Consider the following 13,108-nt stretch of genomic DNA (forward strand, 5'->3'; position numbering starts at 1 on the left):
TGAATATAATCAGTCGATTGTGCATGGAATAGCTGAGTGGCATCGCAACGGATCCCGACACATTGAGGGCCTTGAGGACTTATACCCTTCAATTGCGGCTTACCTGAGGCCGTTGAAGTTCAACGGTGGAGCGGTTGCCTGGGGATGCTGCCTGGAGGTAGATGCATCAAAGCGGGCGGTAATGCGGGGCACTCATCCAGTAAGAATCCCCGCTTAATTGCATCAAGGACATGCATCAGCAAAACAGGAAGACATCACTTTTATTTTCCTCAACACGACCATCGGCATCAAATTCAGGAACAGATGTTGGTTAAGAGCGAGATATTAAGCGGGATATCTCCCCTTTATATTTGCTACTTCATGATCTACGTCAATCATATCATCTCTCGTTCCAGGATTATGTTAAGCGCATAGTTGACACTGCCATCGAAGGCAACGCCATGCGTTGAAGTCGGGTTGGGGCAAGTTTAGTGCTGGGGACGGCTGTTGACGGAAGAAGTGTCACTGACAGCCTTCTCGGCATCCCAGCGCTGCTGCATGGGCTCGGTGACAGCCTCCTTCTTGGCAGCCTTCTTGCGCCAGAAGAAGAATCCAGCAAGGGCGAGCAGAGAGACACCGGCAATAGAACCGACAGCGGCACCAGCAATAGCACCCTTGGAGAGACCGGAGCTCTTGGATTCGCCGGCGGCGGTGAAGTCGGCAGCGGTGTGCGGGGTGTTGCCGCCCGAGTCGGTGGTGGTGACGTTGACGGTGGTGTCGACGTCGACGTCGGGGTCGCTGACGGTGGCGTTGAAGCAGGGGATGGAAGCGGCAAAGACCTCGACGAAAGTGACGTCGGCGCAGGCGTAGTAGGTCTCGCGCTTGGACTCGTCTTGGTCAAAGTTGGAGACGTAGAGCATGCGGTAGGTTGCGTTGGAGCCGGCGGCGGTGCCGGAGGGCGCGGTGGGGACCGTCACGCAGGTGTGGCCGAGGTCGAGGCTGCCGACCTCGCTGGGGCCGAGGAAGGTCTCGAAGTCGGAGGCAGACTTGGGGTCTGTTCGATCACGAAGTGTTAGGTCTACGTTTCCGAGAAGGAGGGAAGCAGGGGGGCGGTGTGAGAATGTTTGCACGTACCGTTCTCGTAAGAAACACTGAGGTGGACGGAGCGGGTGATGTCCTGGGTCACAAGGGCAAGCTTGCCGTTCACTACGTTGGTTTGATGTTAGAGTAGTCCGAGTCTCCGTGGGGTATGTCAACTTACCGAGAGGGAACTCGGTGCGGACACCGGGGCCGTTGGTGGATCCGCAAGGGGCCGTGTTGTCGGCGTCGGCAGACCACTCACGGTCTGGGGGCCTGATGGTAATTGTTTAGCCGCCGATCTTCGTTGAAGCCTGCAAGATGCAGTGGAGAAGATATTCTTACCAGAGGAAAGCGGCCGGGCCCATGTTGTCGGCGCCCATGACGTTGCCCAGCAGCATGCTGCCGAACAAAGTGACTGACTTGGCAGAGACCATCTTGAAGGTGATGAGAATCTTCTGGAAATGAAGCTCAACTTGACGAGTTGTCTGAGAAGGGGGAGGTCTGGTCTCAGAGAGCAAGGCTCGAGGCTCGAAGGATCACAAGGTTTGCGAAGAAACTTTGTGATGGGGGAGTGACTTGGGAGAGAGAAAAGAAGAGAACTCAAGTAGCGTGATATGCGGCCCTCAATATATGCCTGCGCCAATTCTTGTTTCTTGCTCTTTGTGATCTTCTACTACGGATCCAACCCAGCATCTGGGCGCCGAGCCCCAGCCAACCGCTTTCCATGCCGAGGAGAACCAAAATACCAAAAACGTAAGGTAACGTCCAGCCGGCGGGCTCATCCGCCAAGGTCGCGCTGAGCCGACGAAACCGGACGCCAACACCCCTGGCACTTCGATCGCGACGATGTGCCCTGGTCCATGGCGTGCGGTGTGCCTGACTGTAGCGGCCCACTGCTCGTGTGGTTGGCCCACCCGAGAGAGTTATCTGATGGGATCGCGCTGGGCCCAAGGCGCTCAGGAGCCCCGCAACGTTGTTTGGACTTTGTTCCTCTCTGGGTCATTTAGTTGGTTGAAACTTAGAGAAGAGACTCAAAAGTTCGCCAGGGGCAGAAAGATGGATGAGCGTGGGCCAGGTTGGGTGTAGATGGCTCCACTAGGAGCGGACATGGCTTCATATTATCTGATCATCTGATAAGATGGGCGCCCATCTCCTCATTGGCCAAACACATCGTCTCTGCATCACTAGTGTCCTCTCGGCGCCGTGGGACCGGCATCCACTTCCAGAACGACCAACGGGCACTAGGGGCCCAGCGTCTCTATCGCTGGGTAAGGTGCCACGGTGCTAGCTGGGTTTTCGTTCCCTCGGCGGCTCTCGTATTTGCCCCGGCTTCTTGACAATGGAAAACTCTTTTCAGTGTGTGAGTATTACTGACGGGTGTCGTGAAAGAGGCAACGGTTGTCCGCACGAGGTGGCAGCCCGTCCAGGGTGGTCGGTCTTGGCGATCACCCGCTTTCGAGGAACTGGATTACAGACGAACGAATCAGAGTTTGTTTAAGAATTAAACTCGGCCTCCGAAAGCTCCATCGCCGCAACGTCGGCGATAGCCCGGTGGCATGAGACCCTGCCTTTCTCCACGACTGTCTAACAGAGTCTCAGCGAGACCGGAAATTGGGCAGACTTTTTTTGTTGTCTGGCTGGTCTGCGAGACTGGGACTGTTAGTCAAACAACTTTGAAGAGCGGGCTGGATCGCGTTCGGTTCTGGCCTTCCGGATTCTCCCCAGTTTTCTGATGGACACGATGCAGTATCCGTACCTGAGCGGTTATTTTGGCTCGTTCCCGCAGAGGATCGGCGCGGGTTTGCGATCTGTGAGTTCGGTTGGCATGTGAATTGTTCGTCCGGTCTTTGAACGATAACTTCTACAAAGCCGCCATGTCAACGTGCTCGGCTGCGTTGAAGTTCCCATCAGAGCACAGCAAATTCTGTTACAAAGTACATTCACGGTCCAGAAATCGAGCAAGCCGGAGCCTCGCGAAAAGGTGGAATTTTACAGCAGTGGCTTAATTTTCTTCTTGCAAATTCGAATTCTTACTGATGGAGATGGGTGGCGACAGCTTCGGCGCGCTGCGCAAAGAACCAGCGTGATCCGACACCATCCGGCGGGATATCCGGAATCAGGTACTCACAACCCGTCCAGCTCCGCTTCAGCAATATCGATAGTCCCTCCCTAGCCGTTCTTCATCGTACTCTAAAAGTCTTGTCAGCCATCACGCCTTTGAACATTCCGCCACCGCCCCGCCTCAGTCTCGACTCCTAGGGTTGCCGGACTTGCGACTGTGCTGTCGTTCACATCCAGAGAACCCCCATGAGGTGACTTGGCCCGATGCCGAGCAAACGCCTGGTACTTAGATGGTGGGATGGGTCACTGTCCGCTCTGAATCAGGCGTCTTGTGTGGCCGGATTCTCGGGCCAATGCCCTGGTTCAGTAGCCCATGCTGTCTGCCACGACCGTGGCAGGCCCTTCGCTGGTCACGAATACTGGGGTTCTTTGTTCTGGTTAAGCTTGTAATCAAGCCCCCGCGCGGTTATGGCGGCACATCCGTGAGCCTTTTGTCACCGTGTGAGATGGTATGACTCCCGTTTCTTGAGTTCTGCTTCAGTCTTGCTACATGGCAACGTGAGCAAGACAGGTGTACACCAAGGAAAGCAATCCTCTGATTCATTCATATTACTATCAAACTGCCCGTGATGATATCCCGTAAGCAGCGAGGTGTTTGAAATTTGCCCGAGTATCTAAACGCAGATTCACGTCACTGCAAAACCGATACTACTAGAAGATTCCAAGACTCGGGAGTTCAACAAGCCCAGTTTTCGACACGAAATCTTCCAAATGAGCTGAAAAACTAGCCGGGAAGTCGAATCTCTTGTCAGACCCATGGTAAAGCGGATGCTTGCTTTGTCTGGACCTATTCCCAACGCGAAGGTGTGGTACCGGAACGACGAAGCGGCAAAGACATTCCAGCCGCCCACGGATTCCTTGGAGGGACTTTTGGGCATGATATCATTGGTGCTGAATCCAAGCCAGGAGCCATGCAGGATCCGTTGCGATAATAAGCCTGGTTTAGGTTCTGATGTGCCAGCTGAGGTGGGACGAAATTCGGCAGGGGTTCCGTGTTTTTTTTTGTTCACGTACAAATACATGGCTCGTGACTAGACCATCTTATCAACAGATCTGCCACCGCCCATTGAACAGAAATCGGAATATTTGTATTTGCGTAGAGAAATAATTATAGGGAGCTTTCCTACACGCATCAGTCTCGAGATGGATGACCGTGAACCGATAAATCTTTTGAATTTGTGCTTATATTAGTGTCCTCGAGAACACCGAGGGTATCAGATGTGTGAAAAACAATATTCACCGAGCCAAAGACACTCACAACAGGTTTTCCAAACCCTTTCCAGCAATGGAAGAACATGACCGGCTTGGGCCGAGACTAATAGGCACTTTTGACGGTGGGGGAGATCCGACTGGGTCAACAGAGGTGGAGTGATGCCAGTACGATTAACTGACATTGTTCAACGCAGATTCGCGGTATTTGCCCAACTTTCCAGGCAAATCCAAAAGACCTACAGACTGTGATCATATGCAAGCAGCGATTGTAATCTTGCTCAATAGTCCCACTGACCACTGTTTCTAGCAGCGAAACAGGTATGCCCAGTCATCAATGAAATCAGAAGGCTTGGCTATTAGAATTTGTATTCTGTAACTTTGGTACCTTTTCCACGCTCACCAGATGGTGTCTTTTAACCATTAGATTTCCATCAACTTTGTGTAAATTCTGTCTATCATCTCAGGAGGTGGAGACGCTGGTCCTATCTCAATAAACTATGCATACCTTGTACAAAAGGTCCCGTATGGTTTTGTACACTTCCGAGAAACCGACAAGCAGCCTTCTCGATAATGATAGCCTAGTCGCGAGAGGTAGCAAGAGGACTGCAACACTTTGATAGAATGTAACGTTCTCATAGCATCTGTGGTTTGGCTCTTTGTTTCTCTATTTCGAGCTTCGATAGCTTGAGACCTTTTTTCTCTCTCTTTTCCATTCGATGACACTTTTCTGGCCGCATTTCACAGATTTGAACACAGAGAAGTCTGATATACCTGGAAACTTATATTGAAAGCTCGAGGCAATCTGCCGTACAGTTGTCATGTGCGTCATAATTCCACTCTTTCTGGTGGCTTCGGAACTTGCTCGACTCTGCAATCACCAAACTTGGGGAGAATTCCGACGGGGTCGGAAGATCTCTTGGAAGACCGCGCTCCCTGCAAATACCGTCTATCAAGCTCCTCGCCGAGCTTGTCGTGACTGATTGTAACCTCGAGCCAGTGCTGATTCGTAACGTTCTTGTCATGCACCCAGACATTGCAACCATTACACTTGCCTTCTCCGTACAGAGTGATAGTATTGTAACCGTAGTCATTGCCAAATTTGAAATACTCGCCGAGTCCTCCCACAGCATAAAGCATCGCAACGGGATCGAAAGACCACTGCGGTTGGTAATACGTGTAGAGTATGTACGCCGCCCGCACAGGGTCAGTCCTGGGGCCGTCAGCCATGAGAGGACCGCCTGAGCGAACTGAACCGCCGAGCTTGAAACCAGCGTAGATAATGGGACTTGTCCAGTTGTGAATTACGTGTGCTGTCTGATAGGGATCGTCGCCCCAAAAATTGTATTCGAATCCGTTTGGATAGTCCCCACCCATGACAACGAGCTCTTTGACCTTGGTCTCGACTAATTTGGGGCCGGATAACGAGGACCGGGCATCTGCGGTGGAGTTGAGGAGGCCGGAGAGGTTGTGCAGGAAGCCGATGGAGGCTATCGTGACAGAGTCATCTTCTGCTTCGGAGAGTAGCTTGCGGTAGAGGTCGACAGGGTCCCAGGCCTCCTCGGCGTCGGAGATGCTTTTCGACCAGTACGTTGCTAGCTTGCTCGCGAATTCGCCGGCGCGCTTGGCCCAGTTGTCGAAAAATGGGACGTCGTTCAGCGGGCGGCGGGCCCCGATGGGGACTTGAGCGTGGTCATAATGGTTTAGGATGGCCGAAGCTGCGAGCACCGAGTATGAGGATTGGGAGTTGATATTTACTCCAAGGAGGTTGACTTCTGGAGATGTGGCGGCGAGAAGAAGAGCTGCCGCATCGCTGGGGTGTGTTAGAAAGGACTGGAATGAGTCTAGATGGACATGAGGATGACAGACTCACTCGCAATCGCTGAATAGGTCGGTGTCGACTATGAGGTTCTTCTTTGCTGACGAAATAGTGGCGAAGACGAAGAAGACAGTCAAGAGGCATGCAGTGATTCTCGACATAGCTCGGCCTTACCAGAAAAGACCTGATGTCGGCTCCTCTGACTTGCGATGCATTGGCCAGTATCTTGGCGCAAAAGGGAGGTTTCTTTCACGATCATCCCATGTCTAAGGCCTTCATAGAGGAGAGCACAGGAGAGCGCGGGGAAGAGAGTGAGGTACGTAGATATGACCTACCAGCTGCCGCCGACTGAGGGGAAATCTAGCCAGCTGTTGCGCCTGATGAGGCCGTACCTTTTTTTTAAGCGTCGCCAGTGATCGCCTTCCCCGCCAGCCCGCTAACATCCGCTGTGGGCCGAAACATCTCATCCTTCCTCCGTCTTCGAAGCCAAAACTTTAAGCCTCCCACCTGTTTACGTGCCACCAGACTTACACCGTTGGCATCGAAGCTTCACGCCAGTCATCGGCCTTGCGGATCCCTATAATCGGCGTGTCGGAATCACAAAATATTTATCTTCCCTGCAATGCTGAGGAATCGATGCCGACTCCCCGTCAAACATGAGGGTGCGCTCTCCTCCATCAAGCAATGTCGATGACGCACGAAGCATGTCTCTCCCCAATCTCGGCTCAGGGATGCACCCAACAAATAAGGTACGGTCAGCTCGAACCGGACGAGACAATGCGCAGCCTGCCGGGTTACGAGCAGATCCCCCACACGTTAAACCCACCAGGATCGTTCGGCTCCCCTCCACCGTAGCGAAGCCGTAGTCAAACACTGGAATAAAGTGCAGATCGGCATGCGTTCCGACTGCCGTTTGGTCAGCAAAGCCAATCAAGACCGCAGAGACGCTTCACCGGACGGATTGCGCCATTCGAGCTGAGTGCGACGTGGGAGCTGCCGCCGTCTGAATGCCTTGAGCCATAGGTGACACCCAAAACCTACAAAGTGTGGCGACCGCGTTCTGTTCATATGGCTGGTCTCGGCTCTCCACATTCAAGCCCTGAAACCTTCAAGACTCTTTGCTCATTCGGAAGGACGTCAAGATTGCCTCAGACAGATTGACTTTCGCGTGGTTTTGCAGTCTCTCTCTTTCAATAGGCATATATTGAGTCGCTTCGAGATGGGCACCGATACAGATCCCACGCGGAAGCTCGACACGGCGCAAAAGGTCGACTCGCATTCTGGTGCAGCCCACGATGGCAGCATTGACATCCACGGCATTGACGATGCTGCCATCATTCCCAAGGGTGCCCTAGACCCTGTCTACGAGGCTAAAGCCCGTGTACTGAATCGCGCTGTACGTTGCCATCTGGAAACACTTCCGGACTAGAGCACACGGCCGCTAACTTCTCGCTCCAGATTCAAGATATCGGTATGGGCTGGTACCAGTGGCAGCTCTTCATCGTCGTCGGATTCGGATGGGCAAGCGACAACCTTTGGCCAATAGTCACGTCACTCATCTTCACTCCGATTACCAACGAATTCGGTCCTTCTCGTCCGCCTCTACTTACGCTATCGCAAAACATCGGCCTTCTGGCAGGTGCCATGTTCTGGGGCTTTGGCTGCGACTTGTTTGGGAGAAAAGTGGCTTTCAACCTGACCCTCGGTCTGACTGCTCTCTGGGGTATGGCTGCTGCTGGTGCGCCCAGCTTCGCAGGCATCGGCATCTTCGCGGCCTTCTGGTCCTTCGGCGTCGGGGGCAACCTCCCTGTCGATTCAGCCATCTTTCTCGAGTTCCTCCCAGGAACCCATCAATACCTATTGACAGTCCTTTCCATCGACTGGGCCATTGCCCAAGTCATTGCGACTCTCATCGCGTGGCCGCTTCTAGGCAACCTCACCTGCCAAGAAGGCGCGACTTGCACCAAAGCCAACAACATGGGTTGGCGATACTTCTTGATCACCATCGGCGGCCTAACTCTGATCATGTTCTTGATTCGATTCGTCCTCTTTACGATCTACGAGTCGCCCAAATATCTCATGGGCAAAGGCCGCGACGAAGATGCCGTCCGAATCGTTCACGAAGTTGCAAGGCGAAACGGGAAGCTCACGTCGTTGTCTATAGAGGATCTGAAGGCGTGCGAGCCCGAAGGATACGTCGCGCACACCGATGCTGCCACAGCGGTCAAACGAAACCTGGAGAAGCTCGATCTTAGCCGTATACGTGTGCTTTTCTCTACCCGACGCCTGGCTCTGAGTACTGGCACAATCATGGCCATTTGGGCGTTGATCGGCCTAGGATATCCTCTCTACAACGCCTTCATACCGTATATTCAGGCCACCCGTGGAGCGGAACTGGGCGATGGAAGCACCTACTTGACCTACCGTAACAGTCTGATCATCGCGGTGCTGGGCGTACCCGGAGCGCTGCTGGGTGGCTGGCTGGTTGAGCTGCCTGCGCTGGGGCGCAAAGGCACCCTTGCCATCAGCACTGTTGCAACCGGAGTCTTCCTTTACTGTTCGACGACGGCTATGACTAGCAATGCGCTGCTTGGATGGAATTGCGCCTTTAACTTTTGCAGCAACGTCATGTACGCGGTGCTCTACGGCTTTACCCCGGAGCTCTTCCCCACTCCGCAGCGCGGCACCGGCAACGCGCTCACGGCGACCTGCAACCGCATCTTCGGGATCATGGCTGTAAGTGCTTGGTGCAAAGGCTGGGAGATCAATGCTGACACAACACCTGGCAGCCCATTGTCGCCATGTTCGCTAATTTAAAGACGTCGGCTCCCGTCTACACCAGCGGCGCGCTCTTCATCGCAGCTGGACTTTTGGTGCTTATATTGCCGTTTGAGTCGCGCGGAAAGGCCGCTTTGTAATCCGTTATTACCGTCTAGACGCCTCGTCAGCGTCTTACATCTGACGGCATGTTAGAACTCATTGTGACCTTCCTCTCGCTGCCGAGCAAGGTATACCGACATGGAATTGTTGAAATGATCATGGACACCGCGAGTTACCCTCATGGAGTAATATCTGACTGTCAACGTCGGGACGAAACCGCTCCGGTACTCGGCCACTGTCCGCGGAGTAGGATAAATGCGTATCTACTGATCAGCAAACTACACGGTCGTGTTCTTGGCGAGCGAGGTTTAGAGAGCCTCCAACCCGAACATCGGCAACTCAATATGAACCCGTGGACCCATTGCAGTCTTTCGGAGTGATTCTATACGTCAATGGCAGAAAGCATATCTCGCTACGGGGAGCCCAAAGTCTTGGCGACATGGCCACTGCCCACCGTTATCTGCACCCACGGGGATTCCCCCGCTTTCCCCTCATCTTTTCTACTGAGCTGCCTCATCCAGTTTCGTTGCCAATGTTAACACTACTTCGAATCGGACCTACAATGAGAGCCTTGGTGGTTTTCAGTATCCCACTGCCGGTCAGCATCGGCAATTCCTCCGACATTGGCTGAAATATCGACCATCGACTCCGGAATGAGATCAGCCAAGCCAACGGTCATGTCAGGAACCATCCCCCTCCACGCGTTGACGAGCCATTTTGCGCTGCATGATGCTACGCTGCCCTATCGCGACTTTGGTACCTTGCGAGAAAAAGAGTGCTGTTAAAAGGGACGAAGCCGCCCTACTCTGGAGCAGCTCTGTCAGATGCTGGCCTTGCTTCGTTCCGATACTTATCGGCTTTTCATACGTTGTCCAGCAAAATGGTCGCTGCATCTCGCCTAAGCCTGCTTGGCTTGACCCTACTCTCGTCTGTCCGGGCGGCGAAGTATGGATACAACCACGTAACTGTGCGAAAGGACACGGACATCGTCGCCGCCAACTTCAAGGATATCGAAGGCGTCGATCTGCTGTCGCCTGCATTCTTGAACCCGGAAACGATTCCTGCAGGCTTCTCTGATGGCACACAGGGCCCGACAGATGATGACCTCCTTGGTAAGCTTTCAACGAGCAGCTTTGTCTAACCAACGGCTAACGTATTCAAAGACTCTTTTGTTCAAGACTTGGCCGACAAGAACGACTGGTTGACTTACAACAAAGCCAACTTCACCTCGGAGGAAGGCCGCCCGTTTCCTTACCTTCACCTGTCCTCGACAAAGCTGTCTCGTAGAGTTTCAAACTCGACTGGCAAGGTCCGGGTTTGGGTTCAAGGCGCTGTGCACGGAAACGAGCCAGCTGGCGATCAGTCGCTTTTGGCGCTCCTCGGGGCCCTGGACGCGAACCAGACATGGGCTGCGTCGCTCCTCGAGAAGCTCGATATCGTTATTCTGCCTCGGTACAACCCCGACGGCGTTGGCTACTTCCAGCGCACCCTAGCCACCAACTACGACCCCAACCGCGACCACGTCAAGCTCGCACGCAAGCAAACCCGCGACATTAAGACCCTCTTGGGCGAGTTTGCCCCCCATGTCGCCATCGACATGCATGAGTACAGCGCGACCGCTCGCTACGGAAGCTACTACCATGCCGCCGACGGTCTCTTCTCTGCCGCCAAGAACCTCAACATCCACCCGGACATTCGCACGCTGTCCGAGGAGGTCTTTGCCAAGAACATTGGCTCGGATATGGAGGCCCGGGGCCTTCGCTGGGAGCCGTACGTGACCGGCTCCACAAGCACCAACCCGGCTTTTAAGCCTACCTTCGCCGAGGCCGGCTCGGATGCAAAGATTGGTCGTAACGCCATGGGCCTTACGCAGTGCGTCACCTTCCTCATCGAGATGCGCGGCATCTTCCTCGCGGACCAGGAATTCCAGCGCCGCACCGTAGCTGGCCTGACCATGGCCTCGAGCATCATCCAAACCGCCGCCGACAACGCCGAGAAGGTCTACACGACCATCGAGTCCTCCATCGCCGACTTCGCCTCTTCCACCTCGGAGATCATCGTCACGGACTCCTCGCCGCTCGTCCAGCGCACGTTCAAGATGGTCAACATCAACAACGGCTCTGTCACCGACGTACCCATCAACTTCCGCTCCACCACGCCCGTGACGGCCAACATCACCCGCGCCCGCCCCGAAGCCTATCTCATCCCCGTCGCCTGGGCCGATCTTGCTGAGCGCCTGCGCGTGTCTGGTCTGGAAGTCGAGACTCTTAGCGAGCCGTATGTCGGTACCGTGGAGGCGTATGACATCACGTCGGCCGTGTTCGAGACGGAGTACTACGAGGGCGTCGTGCGTGCTACTGTGACGACGGAGGCGCTTACCAAGGAGGTGAATCTGCCCGCTGGCAGCTTCCTTGTTAGCACCAGGCAGAAGAATGCTGCTCTTGCGTTTGTGGCGCTTGAGCCGGAGAACATTGATTCGTATGCTAGCTTTAATATCGTTCCTGTTGAGGCTGGGGATGAGTACCCCGTCTACAGGGTGTTGGCATAATTGCGCCACTAGAGATGATAGATACATTATTAATACAATCGTTGAAAGAAATTTCATCATTGCAAACATTTCCAGCAAGAGCTCCTTTGTCGAATGTGTGAGTACATCACGCCTCAAGCTTCCTCCGCCACTCAATCACCCCAACATCCTCCCTCCCCGTCATGAACCGCACCCCGCACCTCAGCATTTCCGCCAACACCTCCATCTCTTCCTCATCCCGCGGGCCGTAGACCATGAGATACGAATCCGCCAGATGCAGCCTGTTGGCGAGGAAGGAACCCTTGGGTAGGGAGAGGCGGTGGCGCTCGGCCCAGCGTTTTTGGATGGCGAGTTTGGCGTCGGCGGGGGAGAGATAGAGGTGGATGGAGAGGTCTGTGTGGTGGTGGGCTATTTCGCCGCGGGCGATGACGGGGGTGGATGAGGATGAGGAAGAGAGAGAGGAGAGGATTTGTGGGTGGAGGAAGAGGGCTGAGTTATTTCGTTCGTAGAGGGAGAGTTTTGTGGTTAGGAGGGAGGGGTTTTGGGTTACCGCGTTGGCAAAGAGGTTTTCAATAAACTGGTCATGTCAGTCAACTTTTCACACAAGCTCAGTCTCATATCTGAGCCGAGGGTTCACGATGTATTACCTCTCTCATCTTCTCCGGCGCATGCTGACTCAACTGCCGATGCGGCACGATCCCGCCCAACTCGGCCCTCTCTCCCTTCCTCTCAGGAAGTTGCTGGATCTCGGCGTGAGATCCATTGTCTGGATAATCGCCCGTCCAGGTGGCTGAGCTTTTGGAGAGGGCGAAGGGACGGAGGCCGAGGGTGACGAGGAGCCAGCCTAAGGCATTGTGTGGGACGCCGCCGGGGCCGAGGGCGATGTAGGCGCGGTAGTCGCGGTAGGCTGCCCAGAGGAGGGGTGTTGCGAGGGTGGTGAGTAGGGCTGGTAGGGTTGAGCGATTGCGGAGGGAGTGGAGGAGGGGGTTGAGGCGGTTGAGGATGGTTGTGAGGGGAGATGTTGTGGGTTGTGACATTTGGTTGTATGTGTGAGGTTTGGGGGTTTGAGTAAATGTCAGTTGTGAGATAAGTGGTAAGATCGTTGAATACTACGTGATATTATTATAATGAGTACGGAGTGAGTACGGAGTGAGTTGAATGAGTGATAATGAGGCTGAGATGAGAGACGTTCGGGGATTTTGGGGAAGAGCGGGCGGGAGATCCGGGGAAGTGGGGTTGGTCAGCCGGAGGGCCGTGCAAATGCATGTGGTCGGATGCCGAGGAAGACCTCTCCTCATCTACTCGCTAAGTAGCCTCAGCTTTTCTCACACAAATAATAGGATCAGACGCGGCTTTTGGCAGCTACGGATCTGTAGATGTGTTTTACTTGAGGCTTCTGGAATGGTGTTTGAAAGGCAATGAGCGACTCGGCCAGATCTGAACTACAAAGAAACCGTCGACATGGGTAGGGTAAAAGAGCGTGGTGAGCAGCA

The 13,108-nt window shown here is 54.2% G+C and overlaps 5 protein-coding genes across 5 annotated transcripts; 2 read left to right on the forward strand and 3 right to left on the reverse strand.

Annotated features, from left to right (window-relative positions):
* Positions 1-316: 316 nt before the first annotated feature.
* Positions 317-2,097, reverse strand: HER10_EVM0012807 (WSC2). The gene is made up of 4 exons (XM_035482191.1): positions 1,402-2,097; positions 1,241-1,332; positions 1,114-1,185; positions 317-1,033 (listed from the first exon to the last, which is right to left on the reverse strand). Exons 1-4 carry the CDS (start codon positions 1,491-1,493, stop codon positions 468-470), a joined length of 822 nt encoding a protein of 273 aa, XP_035328645.1. The 5' UTR covers positions 1,494-2,097; the 3' UTR covers positions 317-467.
* Positions 2,098-5,136: 3,039 nt separating this feature from the next.
* On the reverse strand, positions 5,137-6,463 carry HER10_EVM0003624 (inosine/uridine-preferring nucleoside hydrolase). Its single transcript, XM_035473292.1, has 2 exons — positions 6,263-6,463; positions 5,137-6,202 (listed from the first exon to the last, which is right to left on the reverse strand). The coding sequence occupies exons 1-2, from the start codon at positions 6,367-6,369 to the stop codon at positions 5,218-5,220; spliced, it is 1,092 nt and encodes a 363-aa protein (XP_035327812.1). The 5' UTR covers positions 6,370-6,463; the 3' UTR covers positions 5,137-5,217.
* Positions 6,464-6,665: 202 nt separating this feature from the next.
* Positions 6,666-9,126, forward strand: HER10_EVM0002370 (major facilitator superfamily transporter; the record flags this gene model as incomplete). Its single annotated transcript, XM_035472085.1, has 3 exons — positions 6,666-7,604; positions 7,667-8,944; positions 8,998-9,126. Exons 1-3 carry the CDS (start codon positions 7,428-7,430, stop codon positions 9,124-9,126), a joined length of 1,584 nt encoding a protein of 527 aa, XP_035327679.1. The 5' UTR covers positions 6,666-7,427.
* Positions 9,127-9,355: 229 nt separating this feature from the next.
* HER10_EVM0008260 (carboxypeptidase) lies at positions 9,356-11,636 on the forward strand (the record flags this gene model as incomplete). The annotated part of the gene is made up of 2 exons (XM_035477788.1): positions 9,356-10,200; positions 10,252-11,636. Exons 1-2 carry the CDS (start codon positions 9,969-9,971, stop codon positions 11,634-11,636), a joined length of 1,617 nt encoding a protein of 538 aa, XP_035328248.1. The 5' UTR covers positions 9,356-9,968.
* A 106-nt stretch (positions 11,637-11,742) lies between these two features.
* HER10_EVM0005750 (uncharacterized protein) lies at positions 11,743-12,652 on the reverse strand (the record flags this gene model as incomplete). Its single annotated transcript, XM_035475354.1, has 2 exons — positions 11,743-12,192; positions 12,263-12,652. 2 exons carry the CDS (start codon positions 12,650-12,652, stop codon positions 11,743-11,745), a joined length of 840 nt encoding a protein of 279 aa, XP_035328021.1.
* Positions 12,653-13,108: the final 456 nt, after the last annotated feature.

Source organism: Colletotrichum scovillei (assembly GCF_011075155.1).
Source record: "Colletotrichum scovillei strain TJNH1 chromosome Unknown Contig00010, whole genome shotgun sequence".
NCBI classification, from domain to species: domain Eukaryota; kingdom Fungi; phylum Ascomycota; class Sordariomycetes; order Glomerellales; family Glomerellaceae; genus Colletotrichum; species Colletotrichum scovillei.